A 16470-nucleotide genomic window follows, 5' to 3' on the forward strand; every position below is an offset into this window, starting at 1 on the left:
TTGTCCTGCAGGAAATCATATTGAAAAAGGTTCCTTGACCAACAACTACGTCCTCCTTTTGTATCCATGTAACACAGTCTGTGAACCTGTAATCCATTGACTGCCAGTGAAAACCTTCCTAACCCATTGATTTCAGTCACAATATTCCAGTTTGCCTACCTGTCCATTTTCCTGTCTGTTCCGAGATCTCAAAAGTTTAAGAAAGACTGGCGTTAATGTGACATCCAGTGAAGCACTTATCACAAACATAAATGTTTTGCACATTCTCACACTACTGATTCACATCCAAAAAGGCAATACACATACTGTAAAATCTAAAGTGTGTAAACATTAGTGTGTGAAAATGTTTCAGTGAAGAATCTGTCTCGTTTTCCCGTCAAGTTGCAGCTGCAACAGCATCGTCTGTGTCTTTATTGTTTTTGTTGTTTTTTACATGGATCATGGTGTATAATCTGATCTTTTTAGTTGAGCTAACTTAGCTGGACTGAGGGCATTTTCCTATAAAGACAGCGTGACATGCTGCTGTACATGCAGAGACTGTGTGTGCGTGTGTGTGTGCACGTGTGCTTGCCTGTGCATTATGATGTAACTCCTTGGTCCTTTGTAGTAACATTTCTTTTGCACATGCAGTAATATCATGTTGAGATATTTCCTGTGCTGGTGACCTTTTTTGAAATTTAACGATGGATGGGAATCTAAAGCATCGATTTAGCTTAGCATAGTAGCACAAAATCAATAAACAGTATATAAAGCTAGAGAAGCTAGATGCTGGTCGTTTGCCTGGAACTATTTAGGCAATAAGTTGAGACATAATAATGGAAGAAACAATATTAGATATACCTAATCCCATTTTTTTCCAATAATTCCTATGTAGTATTTGCTATCAACAGAAAAACATTAAATCAGAGTTACATTTTGTCATTCAGACTATGCAACAGTGCATTCAACAACTCCTTAGACCTGGAAATACCTGTACCATGAAGTATTTTCCATTTGATACTAATACTGTAGTTGATAATGTAGTCATTTGTTGGGCCCTTCATCATTGTCCCTGTGTGAATTATGACTACTGCTTTTGCAAATCCAACAAAGCTAAAATTGAAATTGCACTTTAAAGTCAGCGTGAGCTCACTGATGTGTTTGTGTTGTGTTCATCTTTACCACAGTATGCTGTAGCTAAGTGGCTCTAATATGATCAGCCAGCCTCTTCTGGATGATACAAGCCTCTAAAACATGACATAAACAAATCAATATATGCATTGAGTGACTGAAAAGCTGACAGATTATAATGTTATTGAAGGAGAATTTCAGCCGAGTCGTGCAGGTTTTAGAGGAGAGGCTTGTACAGTATCTGGACCAGTGGATGGCTGATGCCTCATTTCATTAGAATCACTTCAAGACTGTTCTCCATGGCTTCCCATTCACACAGATCCTCTTGTTGGATCTGCATGAGCTCATGTCTTCAATTCTGAATAATAAAAAGCAAAATCAATCAGTGTCTGCTGCTGGATTTATTTACAGAGTCCAATGTTTTTTTTTGTTCTATTTTATACTTGAGCTTTTCATCATCATCTTGAAAAGAACTTTTTTTTTTTTTAAAAGTTAAGCTGGCTGGTCACATAAATTTCATTTTAATTAGCCAGCTACTTAGTGAAAGTCTGGGAGATGAGGGGGAAAAAGCCCTTTATCAGGATAAACTTTAGTTTTGGTGTTTTAAAGTATGTTTAAGTACATATCATGTTGTAACTGACTTGTATATTTATTACTGGACTTTGTTTTGTGGGATGGTCCAAACGTTTGCCATGACACAGAAATGAAAATTAACTAACTATTTATATGCTAGTGAGCTCAAAGATAACATTTTATAAAAACAGAAATATTACAGTAAAAAAGGCACAGGCAAAAATATAAAGAGTAGTAACATTAAGGTCCACCTCCTAAAACATGATTTTACCTATTAAGTAATTCAGTGAAACCAATGTCCTCCATCTTCTTGTTTGTGTTAAGTAATACAAACTCTAAATCCAAAATAAAAGGCGCTCTAATAATCTTCTTCAACATGCACCTTTTTCACAGCAGACATTTTGACACAGGTGTTAATAATAACATGAACAATGGCTCCAGCAAGCAGCTAAATGGAATTCAACCATCATCCATTTCATTAATTTTCAATGTCAAACCGTCTTCTGTGAAAAAGGCTAACCCTAACCCTAACGCTATGTTTGCTGTTAGTGTGAATGGGTCAACGTGTGGGATCTAGAACTGTCCTATATGGAGTTACGTGGTTATTAGAGCGGACTGAAGCTAACAGCACGTCTTGTGTTGGCATCATGGGAAACACAACTCGACAAAAATGTAACACATCATAGGCTGAAATTGAGTACATATCACCATGAAGACATAAAGTTTGGAGAACATGACTATTCAAAAAAGTGGGTGTCATGCCGATGTGCATGCGTCCAGTATCCCTCAGTTGGGACGAACAAGCTGGCAGATCAGCAAGGATTTACCCGCCTGCCTCAAAATGGAGGCTGGCATTACCTTGCGTCTGACAGTAGGGGCTACCAGACAGACACGTTCACCTACTTTCTGCTACTGGGACAGGGCAGGGAGGGGAAAAAAAACAAGTGGGTCACATTCTGTCTCTTTTCTTGCTGAAATGTTTGCTGGATGCAGATAGATGCAGAGGGTTGTACAATGACATCAGCTTCAAAAAGGGGAGATGTTTCTGGAGAGCCAAAGAGTGGTTTTGCAAAATCTGTCAGCTTACTTTGCATGACCTGGATAGTATTGAAATTTTTCTGTACTATACTTCTGCTTTCCATACTTGTTCTATAAGTGTGTAAAACTGTTTAATGTTCGTACTTTCCTGTCTGTCATGACATTGCCCAGAGACAATGAGAGACGTTTATGGTCAATAATATTGTGTGTGAGATAAAGCCCACAGCACCCAGTAAATATCCACTGAAGTCACATAGCACTCTGCTGATGCTCCTATGGCGAGAAAAGTTCAATACTGAATTTACTCTAGTGACCAACATGAACTGTCAATCTGCTGCCTTGTGTTTGGGAATTTTGATGGATTTGTAGTCAAATGATTTTGTTCTACTTAACTGGAAACAAATGAGTCACTAAGAAAACAATTTCATTTGAGATCAGCTAAAATGGGACAAAAATAGTAAAAAGAAAAAGACCCTGACAGTAGCCCAAACATGTGAAGTGCTGGAGGATGCTGTATGGCCTCTAACAGGCTTCAAGTGTTGCAGATTGTTTACACGTGTTCATTCAGATCTTATTCTGCAGCCTCTTTAGATATTGTCCTCGTTTGGTACGGGGCATCTGCTGCACGTGAACAGATCATCTGGGATGATTTCATTCGATTTAATTGGGAATCAAGATAACGGCTTAGGGAAGCAGTGAGTGGAAAAACTGGGCCAAACCACTGGACGAATGATGGACGGCTTATATCTCTGTCTCTGGGTGGATGCAGGCGGGCTGCCTGTAAGGCCAAAGTTTCAAATTTAGGCCAAAAACAATGACATCTGTGGGATTAAGTTACAGTATAATATCACATTTTGCCAGTTCATGATTCTCACCTTTCAGTGACTGCAGATGACTGCTGCTGTTGGTATTCAGGTTTTCAGGCATTGTTGTTCCTCCTAATCATTGCATTCAACGCAAACATTTGCAAGCCCAAACTGGGATAATCCTGATATCATCGTGGGTTATTTTCTTGACTTGAAAAACCTTCTCCAGAGCGATGTAAGACATCTCACAACTTTTTTCACCAAGTGAGCAGTACTAAACATGACAAATAGTGATATTTATACTAATATTGATGTGTAAAATCAGTGGAGTGCCCCTTTAACATCTAATTTGTTTTGAAAAAGGGACCAGTTCTGTTGGCAGTTTATTCTAGGCCCTAGAAACAGAAAACAATCTCCACTCAAATCTCCACTGACTTTTGTTCAGCTGTCATGGAACTGTAGGTATTAAATCTTTACGTTATTCTGAGCCCTATTAAGACTTCTTGTCCCTTTTGGCTTTAAAGTTGACCTTAATATGGCCAAAAGCAACAGGAAGCAATTAAATGTACCTTAGGTGAGATTATTTTGACAACTATTACTCAGGTTTTTTTGTGGAAATAAAACTTGTGTGCTCACCTTGCTTTAAAAAAAGGCCTGCGTCAGCCTCAGTTTGATATACCTCAGCAGTTTCAGATGAAAGGCTTAATCAGCTTTATCCACCGATGCTACAAACTGCCCTTCAGCAAGGCACTCAACCCCCACCAGCTGCAGCAGAGCAGCGGTGTAGCTGTGCTGTGACCTCAGTCACATAATGTTAGTTGGCTGTGAACACTGTGAACCCACAGCCAACAAATGTCCAACATACACTGATGTTTCGCAAGTGCTGCAGTGGCTGTAACATTAAGATGTTTGATGCAGCTCCATATCCAAGCAGAGTATTTGAAAGAAAACTTCTTCCTCAATTAGAAGTGAAGAATTTCTTCTTGGTGGTGGATTTGTCAGGTCAGAAATCTGCACATCATCTATCACAAAGAAATATGTACAGATGGGTGTCAGTATTCTGGCAACAATGTCCACATCTTCAAGGAGTTTAACCCAACATGATTGTTTTTTAAAAAAAAATTGATTTGACAACCATTATTCGAGTCATTCAGGTTTGATTTGTGGAAACATTTTTCTTCTTTTGAAGTCAGCTTGGCTCAGAACCTAAAACAGAAATAAATTTGATCCACCACTATGAATTTAGAAACATGAAATTACACAATTTTAAATAAAAGACTGCTTTAAAGTGTATATTACACCCATTTTACTTAACTTAATTAGCCCTTTTCTTTGGTCTGCAGCATAAACCACTTTATTCTTGGCCTTTTGGTATTGGTTGATATATTCTCACACACAAGTCGGAGGACATCAACGGTATGTATGACAGAGGCGGCCATCACCCTCTAAAGCCTTTAATACCTCTGAAGGGAGAGCGTCCTTACTCTATTACAGTCAACAGGCTGCAGCTAATACAGCGGACGGCCATCCCCAAGGTTTATATAAGTGAGGGACAAAAAAAAAAACACTCAAAGATCAGCCATTGCGTAATTTTTGCATCAACACGTTGATAAGCAGTCAGTTGGGCGGTCATTTACACAGATAATCCCGTTGTCATGCTTCATTACACAAGTCTCTGAAGAAAGATCAACTGTGGCTTCCAGAATTATTTCTGTGACGTTTCCAGCTGACAGTCTCAATATTGTAAACAGCTCTGCAGAGACACAAGGAAATCCCTCACACAGACCATGAAAATGTTAACAGCAGTAACCTCATCTGAGAAAACCAAAGAGGACACCGGTGCTCTCTGGTGGACACTTGCAGCACTAACACACTGTCTAGACGATCAATTGATCAGAAATGAAATGACAGCAGCATGTACTGTTAACACCGAATTTATTTATAACAACGGGGTGGGGGAACAGCTCTACTGAGGTGGCTGCTGCTGGTCAGGCATGCTCCTGATGATGTCAGAATCGCCTGAAGAGGAAAAGAACAAAGAAAAGTTAAGTTGACCGAAATAAAAATTACCACACATACATCCAATTACATCCCCTGCATAAAACAGCTAATTTTTTAATACCTCCCAACAGAGCATTCATGAGCTGGCCAGAAAGCACTGGCAGTTCATCTAAGCACTCCGAGAACCTAGCAAGCCACTAGTCCTGAAGTGAACCACTTTGATGGGCAGGAAATAAAAAAAAAAACCTATATACTAACTAGTTTGAACAGTGAGTCAAAGCTGTGATCCTAAATATTTTAATAACAATAAAAGGTCAATGGAGACATTTTTACAGTCTCATTTGTTGAGCTGCATCAAGTTTACATTTAAGATCATTTTTAAAAAGGATGTTTTGACAAAACTACGTTACTCTCCAGTTGTGATAATGATGCATGGATATTCTCTCAGATTACAGTACATCATAGATCTGGCTCATTGGCCCCAGTAGCTATTCACAAATAAAGTGCACAATACAGGACATTAGAAGCCACAACAGTTAAGTTTTTTTAAAACACAACAAACCTCTTGTGTTTCCAACAAATGACTTTCCTCTCCGTTGTTGAATGCCAGTGTGTTAATACTAGATTACCAATATACTTCCAGGTGAACAGGATCACCAAATGGAAATGCATATTCTGTCGTGAATCACTGAAATGTTGTGTTGTGGTTAAACTTTGTTGGTGTTAGAGCGGCCTTTTTGCTGCTGTTCAGTTCTGTCAGGCTCTGACCAGTCCTAAATATTCCCTCAAATATTCTAGCATGGGAAATCTGAATTAGGTCTGAAGAGCCAAAGAACACGCTCAAGGTTTTTGAAAAGCTTGTGAATCAACTGCACCATACAGTAGCTGGTGCCCAATACAAAAAGGTAGGTACTCACCAGGGTCAATAATCGCCAGTGTGCACACCCTGTAGTATTTGCCGCAGGCTGTGCCGAGCTCAATGTTGTTTCCACTGTAGTGGTGGACACCAGTCTTGGCTAGCATGGCATAGTACTCAATCTCAGATTTCCTGGACAGGGCAGAGACAAAGGAAAAATGTGAGTCAAGGCAGCAGATACAAATAGTGAATTTGACATGGGATCCAATAAACAACGACATGATCAGTTTGAACATTAAATATAATTTTGCCACCTTATGAATGCATTGCTAATAAAAAGATTGACAAAATGATTTTCTCCCAGAATCCCTACATTATAGGGAAAGTCAGCTGAGTATGCAGTCCCAAACACAATGAAAAGTCTGCATGTACAGCATCAATATTGTTGGTATCATGCTTTGATGACCTGCAACAGTAGTTGATGCCATATTCTCATTGTGTTGATAACTCATGGCCCTGTTAACAGCACTGTCAGCCATTTAGGCTATTCGGTTAACAAGTTGTTACACACAAACCACAGACAAATCACATAGTATGAGGTTATCGATTATCTTCATATACCTGAGGGCAGGGCAGTTGTTGGCCAGGATAACCAGCTTGGCTTTTCCCTGACGGATCATCTTCTGGGACTGTTTGTAGCCCAGGACGTATTTTCCACTCTTCATCACCAGCTGGAGCCGGGAGTTGATGGACTCCATGGACTTTTTCTGAACAAACACGGGTTTACATACTTAAAGTTAGTGACAGCACACAAACTACATAGCTAACTTGCATCACTTGTCCATCGCTGAGCTCACGCAAAACCCAAAATGAGTTAGTGGGAATAACAAACATCCAATTTAACAAATGGACACAAGGAGGTCAGCACATCAAATAGGCTGTTAATGAACATTGGTTGGAATTGTTGCCACTTTGACATATTTCTGTTAGATTTAGCAAACTAGCATTAGCAACACTGCCGGTGTTGTACAGTACTTAAGCAATAAATGTTAGCCGATAAAGCAGATGGGTGGACGACAATAAATAGAGGGACAGTCGACACATGTGCTTTAAATATTTATAGCCGCAATAATTCAACGCAAAACAATACATATTCAGTGAAATCATGTTTATACGCAGAGCCACAGTGCTAGCTAGCAGGCCCTGTCAGAAACACGTCTCCACGTGAAGTAGCAGCCTGGCCCTAGAGCAGCGCGTGCAATTCGGGCCGAGCCATCGCCACTCACCGTTTTCTTTGCGGCCACCATTTTTGCGGTTTAGTCCGTACCGGCCAACCTGCGGGCGAGAGGAGAGGAGGAGAAGGCTTTCGTTAATGTCTGGATAGTAACAAAATGTTCAAATGAACAAATCCCGTTAGTTTTTTATCAGAAAACTCGGAGCTCGTCTTACTGTGAGTTTACTCCAATATGGCCTCGGAGAGAAAGGAAGTCCCATGGTGCATTGCGCTGCTATCTGTCGGTGAGCCTGCGCAAATGAGTACTGCGCAGCGTACTCAGTTGTGCTGATAGATCTTTAAATCAACAAAGACTAAGTTACATGAAAATATGTGTAAATTACCACAAATGAACAGTCGTCTACAGCGAGTATTAATGACGGAAATACACAAAGTAGATTTGCATGGCAAGTTTGTTTATGTAACATATTTCAACTCGTTAAATGCATACAACAACAAGTGACATAACACAGAAGAATAAAACAAAACAAATTCAAATGAAGACAGATCGACAAACTCAGACATGCACAGACACACATACACACGCATACAATGAATGAAGCTAATAATAGGCTATTTATGTTTGTTTTATATTTTTCCATCCAACCATTTTGCCATTTTACACACCAAATACACGGTCACTTACAAAATATAATGTACTGTTATATATTAAACTACCCATGGGCAGCCTATATAAAATAGGCTTTTTAAAACTAGTGCCATCTAAACCAGCAACAACATTAAAATGCTGCTCACAATGCATCAAAAATAACAACTCAATAAAGCACTCTTCTGATGCCTATAGTACTTAGATACTTTAAGTACATTTTGCTAGTAATACTTTGGTACTTCTTTCCTTTTTGTACTTTTGTAAGTGATTTTATGAATGCAGGACTTGAACTTGGATATGAATACTTCTACCACTGAGCAGATGGGCAAATTTGTCCCACTTCCACTGGACATTGTGCTGCTACTGTAGATTAACTCGGGGTTGAGATGTTTGCTCAAGGGCACATTGACTGTGGGCCCAGTTGTTAGTTTGGCGATGAAAAATGCTACAGGTTCACTTTCCCCGCCCCAAGAGGTGGCCGCTGCACACCGACTGAATAATGTATTTTTGTCCCTGCGCCAGCCTCCTGGAAACAGCCTAAGTTACAGTACACAACAAAAGCCCACATTTCACCTGGGTGCCCGACTGTTTGGAGACTTGTAGCCACAACACAAATAGCTGAACGCGTTTTTGAGGAAGAGCCAAGATGCGCAATTACGCACGAGACTAAAGGAATTCGACGACCGGCCTGTCTTTTTGTTTTCTCCTCCAGGGGATTCGCTGTCCACAGTTTTGAGTCCTCTCCATTTAAAGAGACGATATCTATGCACGACGTCATCAGTGCAGCTACAGCCTCTCCTCACCTCTTAACTCTGAAGTTCACCATCCAGTCCTCTATGTGCACAGGACAGGATGGGATGCTCCACCAGTTCCCAGACTTCAGCGGTAGATCCGACTCGACCCAGTGCTAAGCCCGAGGAGAGCAACGGAGCCAGCATAACAGGTGATGCCCAAAGCCCCACACTTATATGTAGTGTAATATATATGTTTGAGATATGTGGAAAATACAAATAACATATGTGTTATGTATGCAGCTGGGTAGCATTTATTGCAAGCATAACAGAATATTACATAGAGCCTAACTGAAAATAATGCAGTCAAAATAATGCCATGATGTAAACAGTGCATTGGAAGCAATGATTTCCTAAAAATAGTTGTGACTGTAAATGTAATATAACAGTAATATGTTTATGTATAGTGTGAAAATTTCCATCTCTAAACTTTTAAGCAATAAGGCACTGATCAAGCACTATCCCAGGCTCCACTTTAGAGATGTTAAAGGCTGTATATCTGTCAATTTGCTGTAATAATACCACTCAGATTATGTCTATAAATAATTATTGAAATCAAATGTATTGATCAAAGTACTTTTAATAGATATTTTATTTCACTAAATACTATAAATAGCCTTATAACATCATAGAAGTGCCATCTCCGAATAGAGTTTCATCATCCATTTGATTATACTGTTGTGAACACTGCTCCGATAAGGGGGATGACCAGGTCTACATGCAAATGAACATCAATGTATTTCTATGGCTACTATATCTGATGTCTTTCATTTTTAGTGAGCCAGAGCTCCACAGTGACAGGTTGGGAAAGTCCGTTGTGATTATTTAACAGGGGTCTCTGGCTCTGTCCTGCCTGAGAGAGACAGTGGCATGAGAGCAGATTTGGTGACAGTCTACAATTTCAATAGGAAATGGAGAAGCCACTGTGGACACTCCTTTGTTGTAGTGGGTCAGAGATGGCCCGGCTGCGGTGCAAACTAGCACGCCTTTCAAGGTAAAACACCAACACTGTATCCTGTGTTTGAATTTAGCAGTGTTAAGGAAGAGCAGGGACTTATAAATATGTGCAGGACGAATTGAATTTAACGTCAGAGGCTGCCAAATGTTTATTCTTGCCAAATCTTTGTTGTGTACAATTACAATAAATGTGACTTTGTTTGTATTTCTGCCAGCTTAAGCATTATTTGACTGGTAAAAGATTCACTAAGTGGGACCACCTCTGAGCCAGTGTCTCTTGCTCTTTGCCTTCCTTAAAGGGATATTACAGCCCACATGCATGCACGCTCACATAAGTAGATATGCTGAAATGCATAGACTTAGAGTGATATAGTGAGCTGAGAACTCTGCTAACCCTGCTATAGTAGTACATAGAGCTCATGTCCTGCAGCTGACTCTGACCTCCCTGTTGAGGTGAAAAGCAAAAAGAGTTTCCCTCTTATGACTCTCAAGTATCTCATCATTGAGAGTCACTCTCCATGTTTATCAGATGGATGACACTGACCAGCGAGGCATTGTTGTTGTAAACGTCTTAGAGGTCAGATGGAAATTTGTCAGGATGTTTTCTTATTTTTGCATGAGGCTCGTCTCCTTCACCGGATGCAACTTGTCACTCCCAAGAAAGAAGAAGGACAACATTTATTAACCCAAGGTTCATTCACTTCTTGTAACTTGTTGGTTTAAAACTCCAAGAATGTCACTCATAAGGCAGCATCTGTCATCTGACAAATCGGATGGGATACAACACAAAAATCTTGATCTAGATAAGATAAGATAGAATTTTATTTATCCCGAGTTCTATACTCAACTTGTGTAATATTTTAGAAACTATTATCAGGCTCAAGAGCAATGTTTACAGGGGAACAGTTAAAGAATGCAATCTTTTTTAAAGGAAAGTATAAAGACAAATATGCAAAATGTTTCCATTCTGGGAAAGACACCTCATTTATACAAACATAGAAACTGTGCGGTTAAGACTCCTCTGATCCATGCAAATACCTGTGATGCAAATCCTTCAGGAAAAAAAGGTCTACAAGGAAGTGATACACAATATCACTAAACACATGGCAACCTGTTCATAGAGCTGAGAAGTGTGCCATGAGAAGCTGTTAATGTTTATTAACAACAATCCACATTATCATTAACCCTTTGTGCTTCCAATTATGAGGTCTCTTTATGCTATTTCTTTTGCTGGCGGGGGCGACATGTGTTTGATTTGTTTCCCAGTTATTTCAAGGAGGAACAGTTGATCAAGTGTTGTGTTTTGAGAGAATTGCGCTCTTTTTTGTTTGGGTGAAAGTGGTAGCTTTGCGTGGTCCAGCTGTCAGATTAGATGTTAGAAGTCATTTTGCCTGCTTAAAACTCTTATTTTAAAACTGGCTCCATTCTCAAATTATGAAACATGCAATCTGCTCAATCTGCAGAATTTCAAAAGGTGCCTGAATCGTGAAGTTTGTTTTCAGTGTTGCATGGCACCCATAATGATATTTGTTACTTGTTAACTCTTTGGCTTTGGGTTAAGTCAACTCTGTAGCCATCACGTAGACAACACAAACATGAAGTAAACTAAAATAATAGAAATTGTAGTTCTTGTTTTCATACCTGACAGGGACTGTGTGTGTCACCACAAGTGAAAGTGCTGCTACTCTCTCTGTGTTGCCATGATGTGAAATGTGAAGAGGCTTATTTTGTGGGGCATTTTTTATCACAGACAACAATAGAACAGAACAATATCATTAGAAGCACATGTTTACCGCAGGTTACCCCAGTGAACACAAATACTACCTTGACCCTTGACCCTGGCGTCATACTGTGTCCACTGTGTGATAAAGGTCCTGTGCTTCACATGATCAATTTTGACTGTGGGACAAGAATTTAACACTCATCTTGTGTCTTATACAAACATTATAATGTTTCTCATCTCATCTCATGATTCATGAATTCTGTAGATTTTATTTCATTCTCACTAGATCTACAGTAAATTTGATCTAGTTTTATATTTTATATGTTAGTTTTATTATCTTCAAACTGTCTTATTGGATGTTTGGATCATGTGCTGTGTTAATACTTGTGTTCCTGACAGGGGCAGCCAATGAGAATGGCAAAGTAGCTGAGGACAGTGAAACTATTCCAGACCAGACACCTGCTGAGGGCGGCGATGCTAAGTCTGCAGGTGAACCTGCTGCAGCTGCAACATCTGCAGACAGCACCGCTGCAGCTCCACCTGCAGGGGAGGACCCTCAGCCTGCTGCAGACAGTCCACCTGCCGAGGCAGCAGCACCTGCAGATGCTCTGGAAGCAGCAGCAGCACCTGCAGATGCAGATGCAGCACCGGCAGATGCAGCAGCAGAACCTGCGGAAGCAGCAGCAGAACCTGCGGAAGCAGCAGCGGCACCTGCGGAAGCAGCAGCGGCAGCAGACAGCACTGCAGAGACAGCAGCCAGCTCCTCGGAGCCTGCAGCTCCTGAGCAAGGTATGTTGGAGTCAAAAGCAGCACTGTGACAGGCCAATGGCATGTGTTTCATTTCTCTAAAACAAGTTTTCCACTTTAGTAAAATGTTTGTCCAGGAATAGAAATTCATTCACAAACTAGAGTTTAAGCCAATTTCTACGTACATTTTTAGGACTCAATATTTTTGGTAGACTGTGAGCTGCAGACAGACATACTCAACTTTAGATTCAGTTTTTCTAATTGATTCTTCTGAACATGTTTACTTGACAAAATCCCACTTTGTCTCTGCAAAGTGACCTGTTTAAAGCTGTTACCTGAGCCCTTGTAAGGCTCTAAGCTTGTATTCATTTTCATTCTGAGCTTTATTTTCTATGCAAATGACACATTTGTGCACTATCTAACACAATGGCTTTGGTGACAGTCTTGTAACTTTATCACACCAACTGAACACTTAGTTATAAAGCTGATGAAGGATCGAGCTGCATACCTTTTTAGATCTTCAACTGCTTCTGTGTTCAAGGATTAAACACTAAGATTAGAGGATTTTTCTCTTGACATCATAGTCTACATCTGTGAAACTGGTCATTTAGAGCTGTTACCACAATCGGTAGAAAACAATAGTCACAATATTTATGTGTCACATCGAGGAAAGCAGAACTTATTAGAGACAAAAAGTACAATTGTCCCCATTTACCAGCAGTAACCTGAGCACTGCTCTGCCTCCTGCATAGTGACCCAATGAACATGGGCTTCCACAGCGCCCAGGTACATAATGTCCCTTCCGTCTTTCCCTAGACCCTCCACAGTCCCACTGCCATGACGGTAACCAGGCGGTATCCAACAACACACAGACAGACATGACTTTGGCCTTTAATGAACACACTGAGGTGGCCACAGGGATGTTTTTATAAGTCACTTATCTGATTATTTAGTTAGTATTCAGGGATCTGTCTCAACACCTATGTTTACCATGAACTAAGGAATTACTTTGATTGTTTTATGAATTATATTAATATTATTGCTGCAGTTTTGAAGACATTATTTGAAAATGTATTTAGAATATGTTCTTCCGCCTGGCAGTGTACATGTGTAGGATGGACTGATCTGTAACTGTAGCCTGTTGAGGTTGTAACTATTGTTAAGGGCCATAGAACAAAAGTTTTACTTGGCATCACAATTTTGCTGAAGTAACAAAATAAATTTCAGATTGCTAGCAGCCGTGATTTATGATTTTTAACCAGCTGGCCCAGGATCAGCTCCTGACTTGTGTAAGTTGTCAGCAAAGACTTTGAATTTGTACTATAGTGCACAAAATGGTTGGAGGCCATTGTTACAGTTTGTTTAGCCAAGACAGCTCTGTTCTTGGGAGACAGCATGGACATTTTCTCCCACATTAAACACATAACGTAGTCAGGATACTTGTAAGTTTAACATTTTTAAGCACATGGCATTTGCTGTCTCTGGAGGAAATACTGAACCTGTTACCTCTCCCGCTGCTCTGGTGACAGGGGGATATGCTAAATTACAAACCAGCGAATGCAACACAACTCTAAATTCCAAGAGGGCACTTCAGAGCGACTGCAGTTCTGCACAGAGATAGTCTCTCTGCACACTTGACTCGAAATGATTGTCTGTACATGGAAGTGCTCCACAGGGAGCTGCGTGACACAGTGCAGCTTTACATTTACTGTTATCGCTTCACTTGTTGTTTCACGATGCAAATGACAATCAGCCAACATGTTCGTGAGGTCAGCTCTTCATTTTCCTCTTTGTCTAATGCAAAGTGTCTACCTCTCTAATGCAGGCCATTAAAGAAAGATGGACATGGTAGCAAAGCCAATACACTGTGCACTTACTTACATAGATTACTGCATATTGCCTCCAAATATGTTGTTTTTCTGTTGTTGTGGTTTGCCTTCAGTGAGAGTGGAAGCTGTGATACTGACAGTTAGTGATTCTCCTGCCTGAGTCATTTAATTCTCTTATGAATGAGAAGCATTACAGGTGCCATCTCTTCTTTGGTGCCTACATACATTAATCTAAGGCTATGTTAATATTACCAGGTTCAAAACTCAGTATATTTTGGGGATGTTTTTTGCAAATAAACCCCAATATAATGCTTCTTCCAACAGTTTGAGAGCTGGGCTGTTACAGAGACTAGTTGGTTACACTCTACTGCAGAAAAAAATATTTATTACTCATGTTAAAGCAACAAGTACATACAATATGAAAGAACAGAAAGACAGAAAACACACTGAGTATTCACCTAATTTGGTAAAAAAAAATTGTCAGTACTCTCCTTGACCTCTGTCTTCACTTGATCTCGACCCCTCTTCGGTGTCCAACATGACTCGCCCTCAGTTCAAGCTTGACCACAGCCCTGTTTGGACAGCCTGCATGTAATGTGTGTGTATGTGTGTTGCCAACACTTTGTTGTCACTGTGGTCTCATTAAGGTGCAATCTGAGTCCACAGAGAAACTAGAGCATGCCAACACATATAGGGCTTCCACTGGCCGCGAGCCTCCATGCCTCAGTTTCACAGCCAATGGAGATAGAGAAAGGATCCAGTGTCACATTAGCAGAGCGGACATGGCAGCTCATCCACCTCTGCATCTGTTCGTGGTCAGGGTTGAGATCGGTTTGGTGGACATACTCTGCAATCACAATCCTTTGGTAGAGAAGTCATGACAAATGTGTGCAGCACTGGTCTCTCGCTGTATCTAGCAAATCATACTTTCTGGCTTTATTTGTCCAGGTTTTCAGATAGCTGAGATTTCTGTTGCAACAAAATTGTATTTTTGGTTCTCACAGCATTAAAAGAATACATTTTAATACCTCAACAGTGATATGTCTTTGGAGAAACAATGTCTATGTTAATCAGAATAATCCACAGACCTTCCACCAAAGAAATAATCCCTATGAAAACTGTGTATCTGGACAGAGATGTTTTGTAATGTTGTAAGCCCAAACAAATTACATTCACCTCCAGGGTGCCCCCAATGAACGGAAATCTTTCTTTCTAAACAGAAAAACCAGAGGCCACAGCGACTGATTCAGAGCCCAAAACAGAGGAGGCACCAGGTGAGTGGCGCTGTAACGCCAACACAATGTCACCTAGTCTAAATAAAAATCTCTATGCCACCCTAACATGTTTCCTCTCTTTGTGTTTTCAGCTCCCAGTGAGTGAAGTGCAACATGAGTGACTGCACAGACGAGTTTGCTGGAAGTGTCTTACCTTGTTTGTATGCATGAGTGAAAGTATGTGCGTTTGTGTGTGAAAGACATCGCCTTGTTGCCAAGATCCCTGTGATGACCACATTCAGTCAGGGCTCCTCAGTCATCACGTGCCTTCTTCTCCTCATGATGGTGTGTGGCTGCAATTTCTGCTCGCAAACTGTATATAGACAGATATCTACAGCACTTAGTGGGTGTGTTTTATTTTCAGAGGTTGTCAGAATAACTTGAAATTTCTATATATTATCCGCATAGAGACTTATAATAGCAGATTTTCTGAAACATCATATATGTCTTTAACTTGAACCTAAGAGTCTGTTCTGTAGTTTTCTACAAAATTATAATTCTAAAGGAAACCAAAGCCAAAATATATTTGCTTCATGAAATTATGAAATTATATTATTTTTGGGTAGCTGGCTTTGATTTTACGACCATGTTTGTAATGAATATGAAGAGCTGATTTTAAACATTAATATAAGAGCATGAATGAGATAAGAGTGCATGTGTTTTTTTTTGTTTCTGATGTGTCATGATTTCTCTCTGGGAAGACGACCTGTAATCTGTAAACTATGAACTGTCAGAAAATTAAAAAGACCACCTTAAAAATGACCTCTAATGCACTTTCTTTGATATCTTAATGCAGGATGGATGCGTCGGATGTGACGTTTTAGGATGAATAACCATTCAAGGATCAGAGGTTTTATACTACATTTTTTATTAGTGAGAGCT

General features: G+C 40.1%; 1 protein-coding gene across 1 annotated transcript; it reads right to left on the reverse strand.

The window, feature by feature from the left end:
* Positions 1–5445: 5445 nt before the first annotated feature.
* Positions 5446–7877, reverse strand: rpl30 (ribosomal protein L30). The gene is made up of 5 exons (XM_070921616.1): positions 7834–7877; positions 7671–7719; positions 7006–7151; positions 6446–6576; positions 5446–5546 (listed from the first exon to the last, which is right to left on the reverse strand). Exons 2-5 carry the CDS (start codon positions 7689–7691, stop codon positions 5494–5496), a joined length of 351 nt encoding a protein of 116 aa, XP_070777717.1. The 5' UTR covers positions 7692–7719; positions 7834–7877; the 3' UTR covers positions 5446–5493.
* Between the last annotated feature and the right edge of the window lie 8593 nt (positions 7878–16470).

This window comes from Enoplosus armatus, chromosome 16 (genome assembly GCF_043641665.1).
Source record: "Enoplosus armatus isolate fEnoArm2 chromosome 16, fEnoArm2.hap1, whole genome shotgun sequence".
NCBI classification, from domain to species: domain Eukaryota; kingdom Metazoa; phylum Chordata; class Actinopteri; order Centrarchiformes; family Enoplosidae; genus Enoplosus; species Enoplosus armatus.

What these genes read in the sequence shown, in the direction of transcription:
- rpl30 (XM_070921616.1), bottom strand. Translation starts at nt 7,691, where the DNA reads ATGGTGGCCGCAAAGAAAACG. An exon ending in TGGTGGCCGCAAAGAAAACG is followed by an intron (nt 7,152 to 7,670) that starts GTGAGTGGCGAT and finishes GTGTTTGTTCAG; the next exon opens with AAAAAGTCCATGGAGTCCAT. An exon ending in AACAACTGCCCTGCCCTCAG is followed by an intron (nt 6,577 to 7,005) that starts GTATATGAAGAT and finishes TGCCCTGTCCAG; the next exon opens with GAAATCTGAGATTGAGTACT.